The sequence below is a fragment of the Asterias rubens genome, chromosome 19, assembly GCF_902459465.1.
Source record: "Asterias rubens chromosome 19, eAstRub1.3, whole genome shotgun sequence".
Taxonomy (NCBI): Eukaryota; Metazoa; Echinodermata; class Asteroidea; order Forcipulatida; family Asteriidae; genus Asterias; species Asterias rubens.
Genome location: NC_047080.1, coordinates 188,012 through 208,578, shown reverse-complemented (window position 1 = coordinate 208,578; position 20,567 = coordinate 188,012). Strand labels below are relative to the sequence as shown.

Genomic DNA, 20,567 nt, shown 5'->3' with positions numbered 1-20,567 from the left:
CATCAACATGCTTCGTGACAGGACTCATATTGGAAGCAGTTATTCTCCCAGTTCTGTGTTCACTCCAAAGATGTGATCTGTACTGTTGTTTTGTGGACTCGACCAACCACATCCTACTTCTTTTGCTGCAGGAGAGCTCATTGACCATCTTCTGAATTGACTAAAGGCTGTGTGTGTGTGTGTGTGTCTTCATGCTCTTGAGGCCATTTTTGACTGATGACACGTAAATTGGCGATGAAAAGATAAATGTTAATTGCAGAGTGAACTGTGACGCAAGCGAAGGTATCGCAAATGCTTCTTAATATGCCTGTGCGTGGCGTCCTGCGGTTGTAGGCTACAATTCTCAGAGAAAGTAGAATAATACAATACAATACAAACAATAACACTGTCCAAACGTCCATTTCCACTGTCTTAAAGAGTTTAAAGCTTCATTTATTCTGGTTACTTAAATCATACAATAATACTTCATAATGCAAAGATTTAAATAATACCAAGGGTTGCAATTGCAAAGATCTAGAGGGTTGTAGTTAACTGCCTCAGTACAGTCAACATGAACAATACCTGAGGCAAACAAGGGTAGATAATAATTGAGTGAAGTAAACTGCAATGTAAGTGTTTTTAAGGGGCCATGAAAATACCAAGTGTGTTATAAAGTTAATATTACCAATTTAGATATTTGAAGAAAAAAATTAAAGGATGGAAATTATAAAATAAAAGTGTTTGTAAACAAATATATTGAACAAAAAGTGTGACAGGTTTGGATTTATTTTCAGCAAGAGTTAAATTATGTGTACCCACAGTTATCAATGAAACCTTTAAACTCTCACCATAAAATGGGTCAAATAATTACAGATGCTGGTTAGATTGTGAACAATTGTTTTCACACCAACCTCGGGAGTTAAACTCACAACATGCATGATATAGCATTCACAAACAAGAATTTGTCACAGGTTTTATACAAAGCTGCAGTTTTATCATGGCACTGTCATCTTTAGATTCCATTCCAACCTGTGGGTGTAGAAGATAGTCTGATCCCTCTTCTAGAGTCTTTTTGTGAACAAGGACTCTGACATGCATGCCGTGTTTGCCAAAGGTGGCTGCAGCTTAATAAATATCAATTGTTTTAATGGCTTTGTGAAGTCATGAGACAGCTTAATACATTACAAATTGCCTCTGGCAGTACTGAACCCATTATTAGTGGGCCCTGAACCACCTGACCACAGTGCCAGTCAACTTACTTGTTAATTTAAATCCAAATTTTTAAGATGCAGAGTTTGCAGAGAATCACATTTAAGTGCTCACAATACTTCTTCTTTGATGGCAAGGTTTGAAATGACTTTTCACCAAACTACAAAATGAGACCTATCAGTATAATTAGTTTAGAATCGTTTAGAATCAAAAATGTATTAATTGGGATAGTTGCCCCCAAAATAATAAAGTTAAATGGTAACAATTTCCAAGTAAAACCAAAAGGATTTATTTTTTGAGGATGCCCAATGCAGAATCTATTTTTGTTGTTGAATAAATCAAACTTATTTGAAAACAAAAATTAAAAAGAAATTATATTCTTTTTTCAAATTCCTACCTTAAGAAGGGTTTCGCTCATGTGACCTAGTCCTTGCTTTTCGAATTACAAACCTACAAAAACTCATAGTCTCATATCATATGATAAAATTATAGGCATAACAAACATACCATTATTACAGTACCAGTAGGGTCTAACAATAAAGCTTACAACTTGATGCTTTATGGTACAGTGTACTAAAAGTATCATTTTTGTAATACATGCACAAAACAAAGCACAAAGTATGTAATTATATTATACACAGAATCATGTTCGTACAATACGTGTACATCAAACTTGTATAAACTGAACCCTTGATAAAAACATGTTTATGCTAGGACTACTTGTAAGTTCTAGAAACTAGAAGTATGCTAGGACCTACACTTGTCGTACTTGTCATGTCATGATCTACGGTATAACCATGGAGGTAGAAATAGATTTATATTAATAAATATAAACATAAACCACAATTACTTAGTCACTTTTGGTCACTTTAATTTTGAACCATATCAGTGGTAGACCTAAAAAGTTGATGGTGTGAGAAATAAGGAAAAAGTATCATCTGCCACATAAAGTTTTAAAAATGTACAACTACCATGATTGAAAGCTATTCTATTTACGTCCACGTCATTGCTGATCAGTATTACAGATACAATCGAATCAAGACAATGTAACCATTGATGGGCTTTATCCATAGAGCTATATCTAGACTCTATCTAGACCAGGAATAAGAAATGTTTTTATTTTTTGTAAAACAGTCATGACAGTCCTCGATCATCATGACCTTGGCAATGTTTCTCTGTTTTGTAACAGAAAAAAATGTCTTACTTTTGTCATGGAGGTCGTCCATGCTTTTGTCGAAGTATTTATCAGCACAAATCGGAGTCACTGGTGGGAAGTTTTGGTTGTTATTTCCGATCCTTCGAGGGTGACTGATGGTTGCGGGAGGGTCACTGATCCGTGTTGCAACTTCTCGCCATTGACCTTGTCAATGTCAGTCTTCCGACGCCCTACAGACGTAGACGGGCAAACCTAAAAACAGTAATTTTATCGCGAAAAAATGTCGCCTTTGGAGTTTGTCTTTAACTACTGTGTCTTGTCACATTCACTTTAGCTAAAGATTACCTTAGTTTGTCTATGCCAGAACTATTTATTCTATCAACCAGCTCTTTCTCGGTCACTCCTGCCACATCCATTTTGCAAACCGATCGATCGTGTACGAACGTTGAACGTTGTTTACTTTTTTGAGCGAGGTGCCAAATTTTTCCCACAGTCCTTTGCGCGCACATGCGCAGTTGTTCAAAATTGCTATCTGCAATAAGGTCTATGGAAAGTCCCTGGTGATTTTAGTTAATTCCTGGTTCTGATTATCACCCGATTGTGGAGAGTGCTGACGTCCCAAAACATCAACATTAAGATAGTAAGTAAAATGTGCTTGTTTTCACAATTTTCATCATCAATGTAAAAAAAAAACACAGTATGTGCTTGGGGTGTGGATAACTTTACGTATGGCGCCACCACTTTTTCACTCATTTTTACAAAAAGGGATATCTCTCATTGAGGTAAATTCGTAGCGTCATACGTTAGACCAAGTAAAAAAAAAACATGTTTCGCGTCCCCGCCCGCTTCCTTTTTACAGGCCGCCTCCTTTTTTATTTTATTTTTTATGCACATTTTTTTTCTTCTTTTTAAATAGGGTTATTTTAAATGATCTCAGTGAATGCCTCAACTCAATTGTTTCATTTATGTTTTGTGTATTTCAGCAGTAGAAAAAACAATGGATATTTGACATTTTAACAAAGAATGGCGGCCATCTTGAAATAAAAAATAAAAAGCCCCTCTTCCTCCTTTTTTTGAAAAACCCGGACGTGAAACATGTTTTTTTTTTTACTCGGCCTTATCGACCCTCATATGGCATGGTTTCGGTCCCCAACTTTGATTCCCGTTTACCGCGAAATTGTGCAAGCTGCACCGGTGACAGAAGCTATGCAGTTTACTTACGGTCTGTATTTTCATCAGGCTTAATCATGCTGAGAATAAAGTTTCCGTTCGTTGGTTATGCTCAAACATTTATAAAATGATTGATTTTTGGTACTAATCACTAGTGCATTATTATGCCAACATTCAAGTGAGTCAAAGAAACATCATCCAACCTCGAAAGTTCAAAACAAAATTACTATCTGCTAGGATTGAGTTTCATTCTGCTTTAGTCACTAGATGGATCACGTGAGGTGGTTACTATTTGGGATTCTATGGTGTGCAAATGTGGGGAAAATATTAAAATATTTTAAGTGAAAATGACAACAATATTTTTTATTTATTTACTGCATAACTGTTATAAATTCCGATAAGCGTAATAAATATTAAGTCTACATTTAAGAGAAAATATCATAGATTGGTTTCTTATCTCCTGAAACCAAACATTACTGGTCTGAAATGGGGGAAAACGGATTGTTATGAAGTGTGAGTGCATCAAGGGGGGGGTGGGGTGTTTTACTTTCATGCCTTATGATATCTCTGGATTCTAATATAGTAGCCATAATGCCTTAGGACAAAAATGTAATTAAATTTGTTAAGTACTAATTGAATAGTATTTTTGATTTACTTTGCCCGCCATACTAGCTTCTGAATATTCAATAAAATACCAACCAATGAAAGGTGTGAAAACATATGACGTTGCTCCAATGTCGTGCATGCACAAGCACTGTTAATGGCGGACTGTCTCTCGCAACGTAAAACCAAAACTTTAAAAATTTCAACACACCATGAAGTGAAAGTGTTATTGTTAAAAAATTTGATAGATGATTTGAAAAAAAAATATTTAGTTTTTGATTGTGTACAATTTTCCTGTTATCCTACTGAAAACACATGACACCAGGATATTTCATTCATATCGAATGAATAAGCTTAGGAATTTTTCTCGATGTCCCTTGGCCTTGAAAGTAGGCTGGTCATCTCGCCACCTAGCAAGCTCGCTACCAATAAAGTCGCCCCCGCAAAGTCGACCCCTAACTGGCTCGCCCGGAGTTGTTACAAAAGTCGCCCCCTGAGGGCCTGACAATGTCGCCCCAAAACAATGTCGCCCCCTAGCAAAGGCGCCCCCTGACAATGTTGCCCCAAGCCAATATCGCCCCAGCAAAGTTGCCCCCGGAAAATAATTAAGGATTCTTTCGGTAATAATGGCTTATTATTGTATTGGTTAGGGTTAGGGTTAGGGTTAGGGTTAATGTATTAACTATATTTTTTTACCATTAAGTATTGTAGCCTTAATTAATATTTTCCGAACAACATCTGGGGGCGATTTTGGTAGGGGGCGACATTGGCTGGGGGCGACATTGTCAGTGGGGGTGACTTTGCTAGGGAGCGACATTGTTTGGGGGCGACATTGCCAGGGGGCGACTTTGTTTCAACCCAGGGCTAGCTGGGTAGGGGGTGACTTTGCAGGGGGTGACTTTGTTTCAACCCAGGGCTAGCTGGGTAGGGGGTGACTTTGCAGGGGGTGACTTTGTTTCAACCCAGGGCTAGCTGGGTAGGGGGTGACTTTGCAGGGGGTGACTTTGTTTCAACCCAGGGCTAGCTGGGTAGGGGGTGACTTTGCAGGGGGTGACTTTGTTTCAACCCAGGGCTAGCTGGGTAGGGGGTGACTTTGCAGGGGGTGACTTTGTTTCAACCCAGGGCTAGCTGGGTAGGGGGTGACTTTGCAGGGGGTGACTTTGTTTCAACCCAGGGCTAGCTGGGTAGGGGGTGACTTTGCAGGGGGTGACTTTGTTTCAACCCAGGGCTAGCTGGGTAGGGGGTGACTTTGCAGGGGGTGACTTTGTTTCAACCCAGGGCTAGCTGGGTAGGGGGTGACTTTGCAGGGGGTGACTTTGTTTCAACCCAGGGCTAGCTGGGTAGGGGGTGACTTTGCAGGGGGTGACTTTGTTGGGGGCGAGCTTGTCAGGTGGCGAGATGACCATAATTCCTTTGAAAGTGTTAGTAGTAGCTTCAATTGCCTCTCTATGGAGTATTCCACTAATTTACCACTCTGGCTAAACCAGAACTTCCTGAGGTTGAGGTTTGATCTTTATTTGTACAGTTAGTTGGTGGCCCCTGTCTGTGCTGCATGGTTGACAAATCAGTGTTCAGGGTTTAAGCCCTCGAGGCCCCTGAGTATCATAAAGGTCTCGATTTAAGATCTCCTCGCAGCCTCCTGCACTCCAGAGTGGTCAATTTCACTTTCCTGAGTTTGTCATCGAGTCTAAGTTGAATGCAAAGATGCCAAGTCCAGAGGCCAGCTTTGCGTGAGATTTTTCAAAGCTCACCCCCCCCCCCCCCCCCCCCCGAACCTGCTGGGAGAGCAAAAGCGTGCGCAATCTGCAAATTTGCGCTCTGTTTGTACGGCAGCAAGTTGATGATTCTGATAAAAACTGCGTGCAATCTGAAGATTGTGCAAACATTGTAGATTGCGTTTTTTGTACACACAAGCGCGATTTGGCAATGCATTGTCGTTAATTTTTATTTGTTTCCCTGTCTGGCCCCAGTGCGTGAGAAAATGGTTGCTGTGCGTGTGAGCGTGACACAGAGCCCAAATGCGTGACTCTCACGCCTAATGCGTGAGACTTGGTAGGTCTGGTATATGTTGAGTGACTCGACTGTCACAGCCAGTGCCATCCCCTAACAAGTCAAGTGTTGGTATGTCAGGCCTAACATGCCTAAACAAGGCACTGGACACCTGTTTGGTAATTTTCAAAGACCAGATTCTCACTTGGTTGGTGGTTGGTGTGTCCAAACATACATGCATAGAATAACCAAAGAGCAAGATTGGAATAACAAATAGTAATTTTTTCCCCCGGACTCATTTCCTGAAGATTTTTTTTTTTAAGTCCTAGCTAGATCTAGAGCACCCTCTTTTTGTCTTTTAGTTTTAGGGAAAAAAATAGGTTTAAAATTTAGGGTTTCTATTCAAATATTGTTTTAACACCCTGAAGCTACATGGGCCGGGTATAGGGCCAAAGTGCGGAGGGAGTCGAGCGTATCGCCACTATTGATGGGGTTACCTCGTTGACATGCAAGCAATCAGCCAAAGACACAAGATCGCTTCTGACTTGCACTTTAACAAGATTTTTACAAAAAACAATGAAGCTATCTTTTAGTTAGGGCTAGATAGCTTGAGTAGTTGTTTTGATGTATAAATATAATGACATCTTTTTTTTCTTCCTAAACAGCTCACTGTTATTGAAGTTCTGCCAAACTGCGAGGGAGTGATCTTCTAAAATGTCTCGAACAGGAAAACCCAAAGCTCACTCGGCTTTGCTTGTCTACTTGACCAAAGCCATAGATAGAGATCTGTTTAATCAAATGAAGAACACCGTCAAAACAAAGGAGTATGGTGGATTCCTGGCTGGAGAATTGGAAAAATTGGACACACCACAAAAATTACTTGACAAAATGGAGCACAAAGGGGTGTTCAAAGTGAAAACTCACCCCTCACATACAGTGGATTATAGAAATCTGAAGAAGGTCCTTGAGCAATGTGAAAATGATGAAATTCTGACTAAAATAGAATCAACCGAGGCTGAGTTGGAAAAAGAAGGTAGGTTACAAAAACAAATATGTGATATGAAAATCACCCAATAAAGGGGCTGAACACTATTGGTAGTTACTTAAAATAGTTGATAGCAAAGAAAGTTACTTTGTAAAGAGCAATTTTCAAATGTACAATGCTTTGGTTTTATAGAGAAGTGCTTTATAAATCCATATTATTATTAAAAAGAGATGCATTTTTCAATCTTAGCGTCTGAGAAATGTTCTTAATTTTTGCATCTCTAGGTTTTTATGTGGAGAGAGGAGACCAAGCAGACGCTGGATGTACTTCAGTAAGTGTAATGGAAACAAACCGTCCGCTCAACGTGAACAATTCCCGGAGTGACAGAAGTAAGTCAAGTTAATCATGTAGCCCAACTCACAATTTAACGATCAGAGCAAACTGATCGAAACGGTGAGTTGAAACCAACGGTTTTTTTCAGAACCACCCCAACTCATTAGAGATAGTCATTACATGGTGTTACCGCAAACCTTTCTATATCGTATTTCCACCATGCAAAGTTTCAAATCCTACTCATTAGAGATAGTCATTACATGGTGTTACCGCAAACCTTTCTATATCGTATTTCCACCATGCAAAGTTTCAAATCCTACTCATTAGAGATAGTCATTACATGGTGTTAGCGCAAACCTTTCTATATCGTATTTCCACCATGCAAAGTTTCAAATCCTACTCATTAGAGATAGTCATTACATGGTGTTAGCGCAAACCTTTCTATATCGTATTTCCACCATGCAAAGTTTCAAATCCTACTCATTAGAGATAGGCATTACATGGTGTTAGCGCAAACCTTTCTATATCGTATTTCCACCATGCAAAGTTTCAAATCCTACTCATTAGAGATAGTCATTACATGGTGTTAGCGCAAACCTTTCTATATCGTATTTCCACCATGCAAAGTTTCAAATCCTACTCATTAGAGATAGTCATTACATGGTGTTAGCGCAAACCTTTCTATATCGTATTTCCACCATGCAAAGTTTCAAATCCTACTCATTAGAGATAGTCATTACATGGTGTTACCGCAAACCTTTCTATATCGTATTTCCACCATGCAAAGTTTCAAATCCTACTTAATAATTTAACATTGGACCAGGGTTCTGACCAGGATGACCTGGAGCCAGTAAATTTAGGACTGAACAATTTCGGTGGTCTTGGGATTTTTTTTAATTGACTGAAAGATTCACTTTGTAAAGAAAAAAAAGGAAACGAAAGTTCAAATGATGACGTTTGAGTCCACTAAATATCTTTCAATTGTGTTGAGGGAGTGTCGTGGCCGAGCGGTTAAGAGCACCGAATTCAAACTCTGGTGTTTCTGATCAGCAGAGTGTGGGTTCAATTCCCCAGCCATGGCACTTGTGTCCTTAAGCAAGACACATAACCATTGCTTCGTCCTTCGGATGGGACATAAAGCCGTTGGTCCAATGTGTTGTGTAAACGCATGTAAAATAACCCAGTGCACTTATCGAAAAGAGAAGGGGTTCGCCCCGGTGTTCCTGGCTGGATTGGCAGCATATTGCGCCACAGCACCTTGTAAACCATTACATGGTGCTTAAGGATTAGGTCATATCTCAAAATTCACCCCACTCCTTGCAGTAATAATACCTGGCGCTTTGTATCCTCTGGCAAAAGGCGCGTTATAAATACGGTTATTATTGTTATTATTGTTATATTCAAGGGTAAAAACAAATAACATGCAGTATCCCCCGATGAAAATTTAACATCTGTTCAGAGTTATGTTGTAATTATTAATAACTTTATTTTGATAACATGGGGCATGACAAAGATGGTGCATGAGTTGTTTATTATGATTTATTTAATATCTTTTATTCTTACAATTTCCTGTATATTTCAGGTGATGCAGTGCCATCTGGTATTAGTCTTTCGGAATCTGGTGATAAAGTTTTAAATCCAGAAGAATGCTATAACAAAGGCAAAGGATATTTATTGTTTATAAATAACTTTGAAAATTCTGGCGAACCACGACGAAAAGGTAAATGATAATGTATGTAAAAGGAGTAGGTCTTATGCTTCAAATGTAGTGTCACACCTTGCAGGAAAAACTGCTTGAGCATCACTGACTGACGGATATGCTCGCTATATAAGAAGCCACTATTATTATTTTTGTTTATGAATTCAGCTTCCTTGAGGCCACTAAAGCTTGGATTGTAAAGTAGTATTTCAAAGAAAACCTGATCTTGACACTTATGTACATGATACTTGAGTATAATTGCTTCTCTTCACCCAGGGGTATAATTATGGGTACCTGTGAGGGTATAGGTTGACAATGTGTATGAAAACATCTGGAGTGACATGGCAGCCCGCTGGCAGCCCAGAGATGTAGAATCTTCAGTCTTTAGGAAGCTGAGAAAGATTATAGGAAAGTTTTTGGCCCAATGACCACTAATGTTGAGCGCATTGATACATTATTGTAAAATTTACTATTTAAGAACAAATTATTATTATCATATTTTATAAGAATCGCTTGAAATTAAAGTCAATTTGTGGTAAAACATTTAAAAATTTTTGTCTTGTATAGGAAGTGAAAAAGACAAGGACAAAATTGAAACGTTGTTTGAGGAAGACGGTAGCGTTGACTTGAATTTTAAATGTAATTATGAGAAGGATTTGACCAAAACGCAGCTGTTGAAAGTTCTTCACAAAACAAGAGATAAACTAGCAACGGGGAAGTACTCTAGTTTTGTCTTTATCCTTGGTAGTCATGGTAAGCAGGAGGTGGTGAAAGACAACGAGGGAAAAGAAGCTACTGTGGTGAGTACCAATGTTATCTCTATGCTTGAAAGCCACTAGACACCTTCGGTTAATGTCAAAGACCAGCATTCTCACTTGGTGTATCTCAACATATTTGCATAAAATAATAAATCTGTGAAAATTTGGACTTGATTGGTCATCGAAGTTTGAAGAGAATAATGAAAGAAGAAACACCCTTGTCGCCCAGATGTGTGTGTTTTTAGATGCCTAATTAAATGCTTCATCAGGCATTTCGATGAGAAATTACTTTTTTTTCCAAAACTATGTTCCTTCGGCGGGAGCCATTTTTTCTATCAACAGCTCTCTATTGCTCTCCATTGTAACTTTTAATGCTAACAGTTAGTTTGAGTAACTACCAATAGTGCGGTACCTTTAACCAAACTCATATACCTATTAATTATAAGTAATGTTTCAATTACACTTGTTGATTATTGCAGGAAGGAATTGTTACAATTGATCAAAAGTTCATCACAGAGGAGGAACTCACTAAACCCTTCTTGGGAGACGAACTCAAAGCACTCAATGGTAGGTTGTTATTATTAGAATGATTCAATTCAAGTCAATTTGACATTTGTTTCCATCATCATCATCATCTTCATATACTGTGCAGAAACCTCCTATTGAGTATACTCACACATTGGTTGAAGTGCAAACTAGCATGAACAAAATCAATATGTGCAAGTATGCAGTTATTTATTGTAGTATCTTGTGAGGGGTATTATTAGCTGAAGGTGACCCCATTTAGTTTGTTCTTGAAGACATCTAGAGTTGGTGACTCATTAACTTGCTTAGGCAGTAAATTCCAAAGGCATATGGTGTCAGATACCCAGCCTACTTCCTTATGGACCGTGAAGGGGTAACCCTGTTTTAGCCCTTGTTAATCACATTAAGGGACATATACTGTGCCTCTGCAGTAGTTTTTTTATATGTGATAATATTGTAACATTATATAAAAGGGATTTTTGTGCATTTTTGCAAGAATTTATTGAATGAGTTTGCTGGGAATAAGAACGAACTGTGGCGTACTTAGCCATGGCCGATAATCTGCCACTGTATGCTTGAATCTTGAACTTGCCTCCAATTATGTACATTTCTGCATCTTTTGTGTGGACAGACAAACCCAAAGTGTTTATCATTCAGGCATGTAGAGCTCCTCGTCGTGACAAAGCGGATGATATGGAGACTAGCTCTAGGGAAGAAACTCCAGATGAAGCTACCCAAGCAACTTTCAAAAAGCCTGTCAATGCAGATATGCTTATCTCATATGCTACATCTAAAGGTAAACCTCTACCCTTTAACTGTTTTTTTTTGCATTTGTTTCTCCAATCAGATCTTGTGACCTCAAAATCCTTACCCCTACATTAGTTGAGAATATAATTTGCTTTTTACCATTGCACTGATGTGTATTAGCACTGTTTACTTAGTTTCCTGAGATCTGTGAACAATGTTCACAGGCAAATCTCTCGGATGGAATTTGAACTCAAGACACTTGCATTGCCAGGGCCCTAATTTCATGGTTTTGCTAATTCACAGGTTAGAAGGAAATTTCAACATGTGCTTGTGCGTAATCCACATACTAGGCATTCTTTGTTTACAGCTAGTGCAGAAGTTTGGCGCTTGCACAGTAAACGAAGACTGGTGATCTGAAGCGCGGAATGCAGCGGGTAAATAAGCAGAGCAATGAATTGGGCCGTATGTCTATTTTTTTACAAATGATTACAAATCCTAAACTGGCCCCCAGTAAATTTCGTTTTTTTTATTGTTTAACACAAAGGCACCAAGGCTTGGCGAAATGATGATGGGACGTGGTACATTTCTGAGCTGTGCGAAGGAATCAAGAAGTATTCCAGACAGAAGCATCTTCTGGATATTTTGGTGCGTGTCAATCATGCCATATCGCTTCGGGAAAGTACCGAAGATGGCGCCAAACAGATGCCTTGCCAGATCTCCACACTGACCAAAGAATACTGGCTGACCAGATGAGTGTTTAACATCCACTAAATGAAATTAATATGAGGCCTGCTCATTATTCCTGATAGCCCCGTTCAGTACTTTCTTTTTCCATATAAGTGTGGGAATTTTAATATATAACAAAAGGCTGTTGCTTTTTCCTGAATGGTCAGGTTACATTAGGTTCTGACACCCCTAGTGTATTCTTCTAATCCTAACTCTAACCCTAACCCCTATTGAATTTTTCTAACCCTAACCTAACCCAACCCCTAAGACTAGCATGAAAATCTCAAGGTTTTTTTTTTAAGGGGGGGGGGGGTAAATAGGCCTACCACTATTAAACCATTCCAATTTTGGGAGAACCATTACCAAAATCATGCTGTATTCTGAACTATGAATTTGTTCTGTATTCCATATTGACCAGTTGCTTCAGAGCGCCAAGAGTGCCACCAGCATTCACTTGAAAGCTGCAGCAGCAGCAGCACGCAAACTCGGAAGCTTTTTAAAGGTTTATTTTTCTTAACAAATATTAATACAACTTAAAATCATGTGAATAGTAAAGTTTTTAAAAACGAAATATTTTCCTTGCAGTTTAATCGTGTAATTTTTTACTTTTGCAACTTATAATAGTTTCACTTTAAAAAAGTGTTTTTAATCAGATTTTACCAATTTATAAGCATACTATAGGACTTTTTAGGTAAAAAACCCCAAATATTTTTATGAAATTAACTCAGCCTGCATCGATGTCAAAGTGTGAAGTAAGTTTTTAAAAAACAAAATGTTTTCCTTGCAGCTTTATAGTTTCAGTGTTATTTTACTTCAGATTTTACCAATATTGGAAATTTAAAAAAAAAAAAAAAAAAATAACATATTTTTTGGAAATGAACTAATTATGAATGTGATGTCAACAGTTTTTAAATTAGAGTTATATAAACCCTAACATGGTGTTAAAACTTTGAAATAATCTTGAAAAGAAAAAAAATTGTTTAATTGTATGTTTCTTTATTTTTTTATTTTTTTCATTTCCAAATATCACAATAAATAATCATAAAACATACAAGACAAAGAACAAAGGGTGATACGAGGAGGGCACCAGGAAAAACCCTAGGCTTGTACAGAGCCTGGACCGTTTTGTTGATCACACATTACAGATGAATTTTATAAAAATGTTTTTAGCCGTACACTTATTTGAATACTAATTTTATGAATAATAAATTGTTGTTTGTGCTATGGCGAGAATATTTTCGCAAGTTGATAGAGGGAATGTTCCATTCACCTAGTCGAAGGCAAGTTGAACGGAACATTAAATCTTTCAACGAATGAAAATCTCCTCAATACTGCATGGATGCAAAACATTTACAATTTGTTTTATATAGCGCCCAAGTAGATCTTTGTCATTTTGTGGAGGAAAAAACAATTAGTCACGATGTCAAATTGGCCTACGCTTGTATGCGTGCAGTCATCTAGCATGCAATATTTTTAGTGCAAAAATGATTGATCGACAATGCATGTTGAATAGTACAAAAATGCACGAAATATTGTCAATAATGTATATCGTGTGACTTCCAATCGTCCAGTCAAATTACCTGATAATACCCATCATAACTATGTGTGATAAAGCGCTGTGAATCATTCACTTTCCCCAAGGAGAAAAGAAAATTCACCTGAAAACTATTCCACATGGGTACTGGTGTTGAGAGAGATTCGAACCCTAATCCCATGCTTTCTGAAGCAGATATCTCAATCACTAGTAGACCACCGAGCATGCCTGGCTAAGATATCTGCTCTTGAATTCAGGGATCTTGGGTTCAAATCTCACTTGAAAAGTTACGGGTTTTTCTCAAACGCCAAGATGAGTACTTTTTTTGAACTTTAATCTTGAATGTGCAGTACATTTATGTACATGGATTTTGACCAGAAGTGTTTTACTGGTTCTGACCAAAGTGAAGTTGTTGTTTTTTCTCCATTAAAACATGCAAAATCAAATGTAAAATATAGTTTAATTTCCAAGCAATGCATTATTTGGCAGGTTTTACCTTAAATGTAGACGTTGTTAAGCAACTGTAATGTACCGTAATGATTAAAGTTTCATATTGTTGTCTATACTCGGATTTGCAGACTAAATAGATCCTTGACATATGATTGGTGGATTTTAGGTCACATGACATATCAGATTGAAATTGCATGTCTGACATGTGTGTGCAATGTTTCATCTAGTGTGTTACTTATTTACATTGTTTATATACTCAGATTTCCAGACGGAATTGTACTGAAGTAAGTTGGTTTCCATAAACAAGTTATAAATAAAATGTAAAAAAAAAAAAAAAAATTGAGACAAAATGGCAAAGCTTTTTTAATTTGAATCTTTTATTTCAATGGACACACAAGCAATATAACTTCGGACAGATTTTACAAAGCAATGGTGTGTTGTTTATTTAGACCAATCAGATAGTGATTAAAGTAAGATGTTGTTCACATCATGAAGGTGTTTCCTTTGGAGCAAACCACAAACAATACAAAACACCACAAAACAATAACTGCTAAGCTTTTTTAAATGGGCTTTTCGAAATAAATAGACTCAGAAGCGCAACATCTTTTGGCAAGAACATAGGTATACCGTGTTCTTTAGTACACATTTACATTGTGTACAAAGTTGTTTAAGTTAAGAGTTAGACTTGTGGACAAGGCCTTGTTTGTCGCAGTGATAACGTCACACTCTGCTCTGCCATGATCGAAGACTGCTCTCGCGAGAACAATGGCTCCTGACTACCGTAGGTACAAGAGCAGTAATCTTGATGTAACCAGCAGTCTTGCAAGCCAGATTTGCAGAGAGTGTCAGTACGCTATCAACGAACAACTATTTTACGACTTGACCACATGTCTAACTTAAAGGTTGTTTATACTCGGATTTACAGATAGTATTTCGAACCCCTCTTATTTGCCATACTTGAAATATTCATGGTGTGTAGTTTATTAAGTACAATTTCATGTTATGTTATTACAGTTATATGTTGTCTAAACCTGAATCATCAAATTAATAAACGCTTGGTTTTCAAATGAAAATTGTTGAAATGGAACCATTCTTCATACTAAATGTTACTTCGCGACTGTAAAGGAAAACCCTGCAATTTCAAGGCATGTTTGTGTGGATCAGTTTATTCTACTTTTAAAACATCTTTCCAACCATATGCATTTTATAACAAGTGGTTCCAAACGCTTTTCAAAGACCAGCTCGTCCAATCCAAGGCATTGGTCCCTTTTAGCATAACTTTGTTGTGCTCAGCTACTTTTTATGCTTTCAAAGCAACTGTATGAAACTGGGCCATAAGCTTGAATCCACTTAACTGCTTGGCAATGACACAATATATCAACATACAATCATTGATTGTTATAAAGTTCCCGTTGTTAACTTCAACTAAAGAGGTATGGGTAAAGGGGAAGGGAGATGGTTTTATGGCGCCGGTAAATCCTCCACTTTAGTAGCAAATTTAAAGTCCTCTGGAAATAGTTCTAATGCCTTTGGATACATTAACTTATATGATTGTCGAATGGTCACCTCAGCTGTACCGGCAATATCTCCAATTTCTGTGTGAACAAATCAAAAAATAAAATTATTCACACTGTAAGCTTTGAAAAAGTCTTGAGCACAGACAATTATTTGGGACAGAAAGAAAACAAGATTATGGGTTAAAAAGTTGTGTAATGTTAGCTACTTTAAAAACAAACTATTTTAACGTTTGATTCAATTCAAAATTGCATTTATTTCCATACTTCATGAACATTTCAAAACAGTACATAGCCATTAGCCAAACCAATAGTTGTCACTGGTACCTTGCTAAGATTCGATTCGCAACTTACTTTGATAAGCAAGTTTCTCTGCTTAACATCTTCAGGAATTTAGCCATAGGCTCTCACTGCAAATGGCTGTGCGTAGTTGGAAGGAATATTGCATCCCAATTATGGCTGTCATGCCTTCCACTTCACCAGTGTTAGGGCCATTGTGCGTAGTTGGAAGGAATATTGCATCCCAATGTGGCTGTCATGCCTTCCACTTCACCAGTGTTAGGGTCATGTCACTTAAGGCAATTTACAGGCAACCAGTTCCAGGCAATGTCAAAGAAGAGAATCTTTTCACATTTTAATGTTCACACATTTTTCTTGGGATTTGTAAAACATTGTTTGAAGAATTACTTATGTGCTACCAAAGTGGTCCTCTAGCATGCACTGCAATTGGTTGCCCACCAAGTTGCCTGTAAGGTAACCTCAAGTGACAAGGCCCTTACATTTAGCGTTTCTGTAACCTTTAATGAAGTGACAACTTACCTTTTTGAGAGCGTTTGTCGCTTGAGGCCTGAGATGCCATGTAAATTGCGGCAGCAGCAACCGAGATTGGGCTGCGCCTAAATATGAATAACAAGAATTTAACAATCAGACACACAGCTTGCTTACTGGCAGCACAGAAAAAGACTCTGACTAAGCATTTACAAAAGGCTAAATTAAAAAATGAAATGTCATAAATTTCTCACCCAGGTACAAGATCCAATTTCATTGCTTGGTTAGCAACATGGGTCGCTGCCTTCTGAACTGATGTAGGAAGGGTGAGGTTGGAGCAAAAGCGAGACTGAAACATAGAAAATGGATGATTAAAAATAATTACTATCACAAAGAGTTTGCCTTGGTAGTTACCTTAACAGTTTAAAAAAAAACCAAGTATATTCAATTTGAGAATAAGGATATTGACACCATAAGGAAACGGCCAACAATTATGGCTAGAGAGCTCAGTTGTTAGAGAAACTGGCACATTAGCCAGAGGGTGCAGGTTCAAATCCCATTGCAGTAAATTTGTCTTTGTTCAGCCCACAATTTACCTATCCATAAGTTGAATGACCCAAGTGTAATGACCTAAGCAATGAAAACACATTCGCTCACTGAGAAATGGCTGTCTAGTTCATAAATTTTGTTGGCCAAACTGGGAAACTCTTTAAAGGAACTTTCCCATAATGCAGCCATTGTTTATTTCTAATTTAACTGTTACTTGTAATAAATATACATAAAGAGTTTACCATGAAGTCACCACTGTTGATGAGGCTCACATTAGCTTCTATTGCACGCAGTATCAGCTTGAAACAACGGCCAATCTCTTTCTTACTGACTCTGGATACAGCGCAGATTTCTGAAACAGACAAACAAATGAGGAATTGGATAGTCAGTCTAGAAGTTAATATTTGGGAGGACTCAATATACAAATCTCTCTGAAATGGTTTTCCAAGGAATATTGATTGTTTTGTTTTGGGAGGGATTCTGTCCAAATTCAGCCCGGCTTATTTCGATCCAAATGTTTTTTTTTTTAATTCATCAGATTTTTAGTTGTGAGATATATTTCTGGGTGATCTGTACGGCCGGCAGTGTATGGGTATGGGTAATCTTTTTGGTTTTTTAAGTCTCTGTTAAAAACTCAATTGTTTGAAGCTGCTTATTTGTTATCTGGCTGAAAGTGAAAGTTTGGACATGACTAATAATGACTTACCTTTGAATGTCCTTGGAACACCCTCTTGTCTACATGCTATGTACAGACATGCTGCAGCGATGGCATCATTGCTTCGTCCCCTCAAGCTGCGCTGCTCATGAACTTGCTTGAACAATCCATTGGTTCGATCCTAGTCAGACAACAAAGTTGAAAATTATTATTTTTCCTTGCATTTTTGGTTTGCAGTAACACCGTGTATCTATTTGCTGGGTAGATTATGTTTTTCTGAGAACTTGTCTTGCTATACAAAATGCTACTTCGACAGTAGACTTTTCAGAATGCGGGAGACTTCTCAGTTCTACAAAGAACTCGGTGTCCTGCTATTACCAGGGCAGAAAGTAGGAAATTGGCTTGGACTGTTGCTTTCACTTAGTGGATTCAGGGGACTCCTCATTATTAACTTCATTACTAAAGAGTGAGTTCTTAAGTTTTGATTAGTTTGCTTCCGGAGACTTGAGCTATGATTCCTTTAATAATTAGCTCACTTGCTGTTTTCACTGTAAACTCTGCGCATTTGGCCAACAATGGAGGTCAAATGAAGGATGCTTATTGGCTCATTCTGGTGCAACGAGTACATAGCCTCGTTACCATTAGAAGGTAAGCACTGAAAATCATCATGAACAAATCTGAGAAATATTGTTGAAACAATGGTTCACATGTTGTTTGTATTTGACCTACCAGTATGGTTCTTGGTAAATTGATTCGATCCGACATGTGCGATATCTCTCTGAATGCACTTATGAGGGCTCTGTCTGAACTGCTGACCTGGTGTGAGAAAGGAACGTTTAAAGGTTTAGTCAGGCGCGGCCCTGTTTTGGTGTTAGAAAAAAGCCCATCATGAGAAAAATGGGTTTAAAGTTGAAATCACTGTTTTTTTATTCATCACACGTATTCACACAAAAACAATCAGTCCCTCTCACTTGTTTTCTATTTTGGTATTTTGCGGCGCCGTCTTCTCCAAACCCTGCCGATCCAGACGGCTGGCCGATGATGGTTGATAGGTCTCCACCGCTGAGTAGAGGATTCTCTGCAGCACCAACACGTGATGGATCAGCGTTGGCTTTGTCATTACTGAATGTACGCCACTCTGATCCAACATCAATACATCTACAGGGAACAAAAGGTGATGGTTCTTTAATAAATTCATAAAAAAATACAGTGTGATTTTTTAAATTTTGGAATGAACATAAATAAAATAAATCATTGTAACTAAATCATCAGATGGTATGGGATCAGTCCCAACTCTAGTTGGGACCCCCTAACTTCAACACTCAAGTTGTGATCAGTCCCAACTCTAGTTGGAATACCCCAACTTCAACACTCAAGTTGGGACCAGTCCCAACTCTAGTTGGAATACCCCAACTTCAACACTCAAGTTGGGACCAGTCCCAACTCTAGTTGGAATACCCCCACTTCAACACTCAAGTTGTGATCAGTCCCAACTCTAGTTGGAATACCCCAACTTCAACACTCAAGTTGGGACCAGTCCCAACTCTAGTTGGAATACCCCCACTTCAACACTCAAGTTGGGACCAGTCCCAACTCTAGTTGGAATACCCCAACTTCAACACTCAAGTTGGGACCAGTCCCAACTGTAGTTGGGACAGACTGCCCAACTTCAACACTCAAGAGCGGACCAGTCTCAACTAGTGTTGGGCCAGTGGTCAAGTTGGGACGAAACATACCTATCGACAACCACCAGACCACACTGTGGGCAGATCATATCTCCAGCATGATAGTCCTCGATTAAGTTGGCATCAGGATGTTTAGGACAGCTTATTCGATTCATTTTCAATCTGAAATTTGAGAAAACAAAACAGAAGAACCTTCATTTATTTCTTACCAGTCGTGTATGAATTGTCTCTAGTTTTAATATTTCGTTGGCGTTTTTGTACAGGGCCTTGACATTTTGTGTAAAAGGTGCTTTATATAAACACTATTATTATTTTTCATTATTAGTAATACTAATACTGGGCCTTAAGAGTTTTATTATTATTTAAATTATAACCAATGACTTGAAGGTAGAAATATGTTATAAACTAGCCCATGATGATGATTCAGGGCGGGTTAGGGTACAGCTTTCTATAATTATATTTAAGTCCTAAATAAAATGATCAGATGTTAGTGTACCTAGTTCTGTTCTAAACTAGACCCAGTAACTGGAGCACTGTACTCCTTTTTCAACAGTTCGAAAAAAGGAGTACAGCACCCCAGTTACTAGCCTTTAGTCAAGGCGCACGCGGCACACCGGATAGCACGCGTCACACCGGATAGCACGCACAGCCCCAAAAATGTAATGCATGAAAAAAGACTATCACTGCGAGCGGCGAAGCGTCTTTACCAACTCATTTTGGGGGCCTTATGTTTTTCTTTACATTTGCCAACGATTTTGGTGGGAGAAAATGTAACGAATTTGCATCGAACGTTCTTGTGACGTCATGCAAGTAACTGTGGCTTCTTATTGGCCAGCAACTCGCCACGCTAATGCATTATGCATTACATTTTCTCCCACCAAAATTGTTGGCAAATGTAAAGAAAAACATAAGGCCCCAAAACGAGTTGGTAAAGGCGCTTCGCGGCTTCGCCGCTCGCGGTGATAGTCTTTTTTCGTGCGTTAAATTTTGTGGGTTGTGCGTGCCATCCGGTGTGCCGCGTGCGCCTTCTTCACGAAAGGCTACCCAGTTACTGGGTCTAGTTCTAACAAATCTAAACAAACCCAGTCAAAAATAAACCAACCAACAATGCGAACATACACATTTCAATGTTTCATTCTATTTTTTCTAGTTTTACATTTTTTTCTCAATCAATATCAATAATAAATATTTCTCAATATTAATATTATTATAAATAAACATACTTGACCCAGTCAAGTGACTGGTGGGGCGCTAGGTTCTTTTTCGAAATTTATCGAAAAAGGAATCTAGCGCCCCAATCACTGGGTCTAAAATAAACAGTAACACTATTCTTTTGTTCCACACGGTCTAACCTTTAAAGAAAAACATAATTTCAAAGAAAGGGAACTTTAATTAGTGTAATACGCACTTGTTTTTGACGATCAGATTTGGTTGTTGCACAATGAATCAGCTGCTTGTTGTCGATATTTTTTTACAGTGCAGGAGGACGATCGGGAAAAGTGCATGATGGAAATAGTCTCCCGTTGGTGGCGC

General features: G+C 38.2%; 2 protein-coding genes across 2 annotated transcripts; one reads left to right on the top strand and one right to left on the bottom strand.

Annotated features, from left to right (window-relative positions):
* Positions 1-2,896: 2,896 nt before the first annotated feature.
* On the top strand, positions 2,897-12,895 carry LOC117303537 (caspase-3-like). The gene is made up of 8 exons (XM_033787770.1): positions 2,897-2,984; positions 6,772-7,139; positions 7,376-7,480; positions 9,007-9,144; positions 9,691-9,923; positions 10,361-10,448; positions 11,038-11,202; positions 11,698-12,895. The coding sequence occupies exons 2-8, from the start codon at positions 6,821-6,823 to the stop codon at positions 11,904-11,906; spliced, it is 1,257 nt and encodes a 418-aa protein (XP_033643661.1). The 5' UTR covers positions 2,897-2,984; positions 6,772-6,820; the 3' UTR covers positions 11,907-12,895.
* Positions 12,896-15,127: 2,232 nt separating this feature from the next.
* LOC117303536 (transcription initiation factor IIB-like) lies at positions 15,128-20,553 on the bottom strand. The gene is made up of 9 exons (XM_033787769.1): positions 20,443-20,553; positions 19,086-19,196; positions 18,321-18,507; positions 18,079-18,165; positions 17,401-17,530; positions 16,937-17,046; positions 16,400-16,494; positions 16,197-16,273; positions 15,128-15,458 (listed from the first exon to the last, which is right to left on the bottom strand). The coding sequence occupies exons 2-9, from the start codon at positions 19,187-19,189 to the stop codon at positions 15,325-15,327; spliced, it is 924 nt and encodes a 307-aa protein (XP_033643660.1). The 5' UTR covers positions 19,190-19,196; positions 20,443-20,553; the 3' UTR covers positions 15,128-15,324.
* Positions 20,554-20,567: the final 14 nt, after the last annotated feature.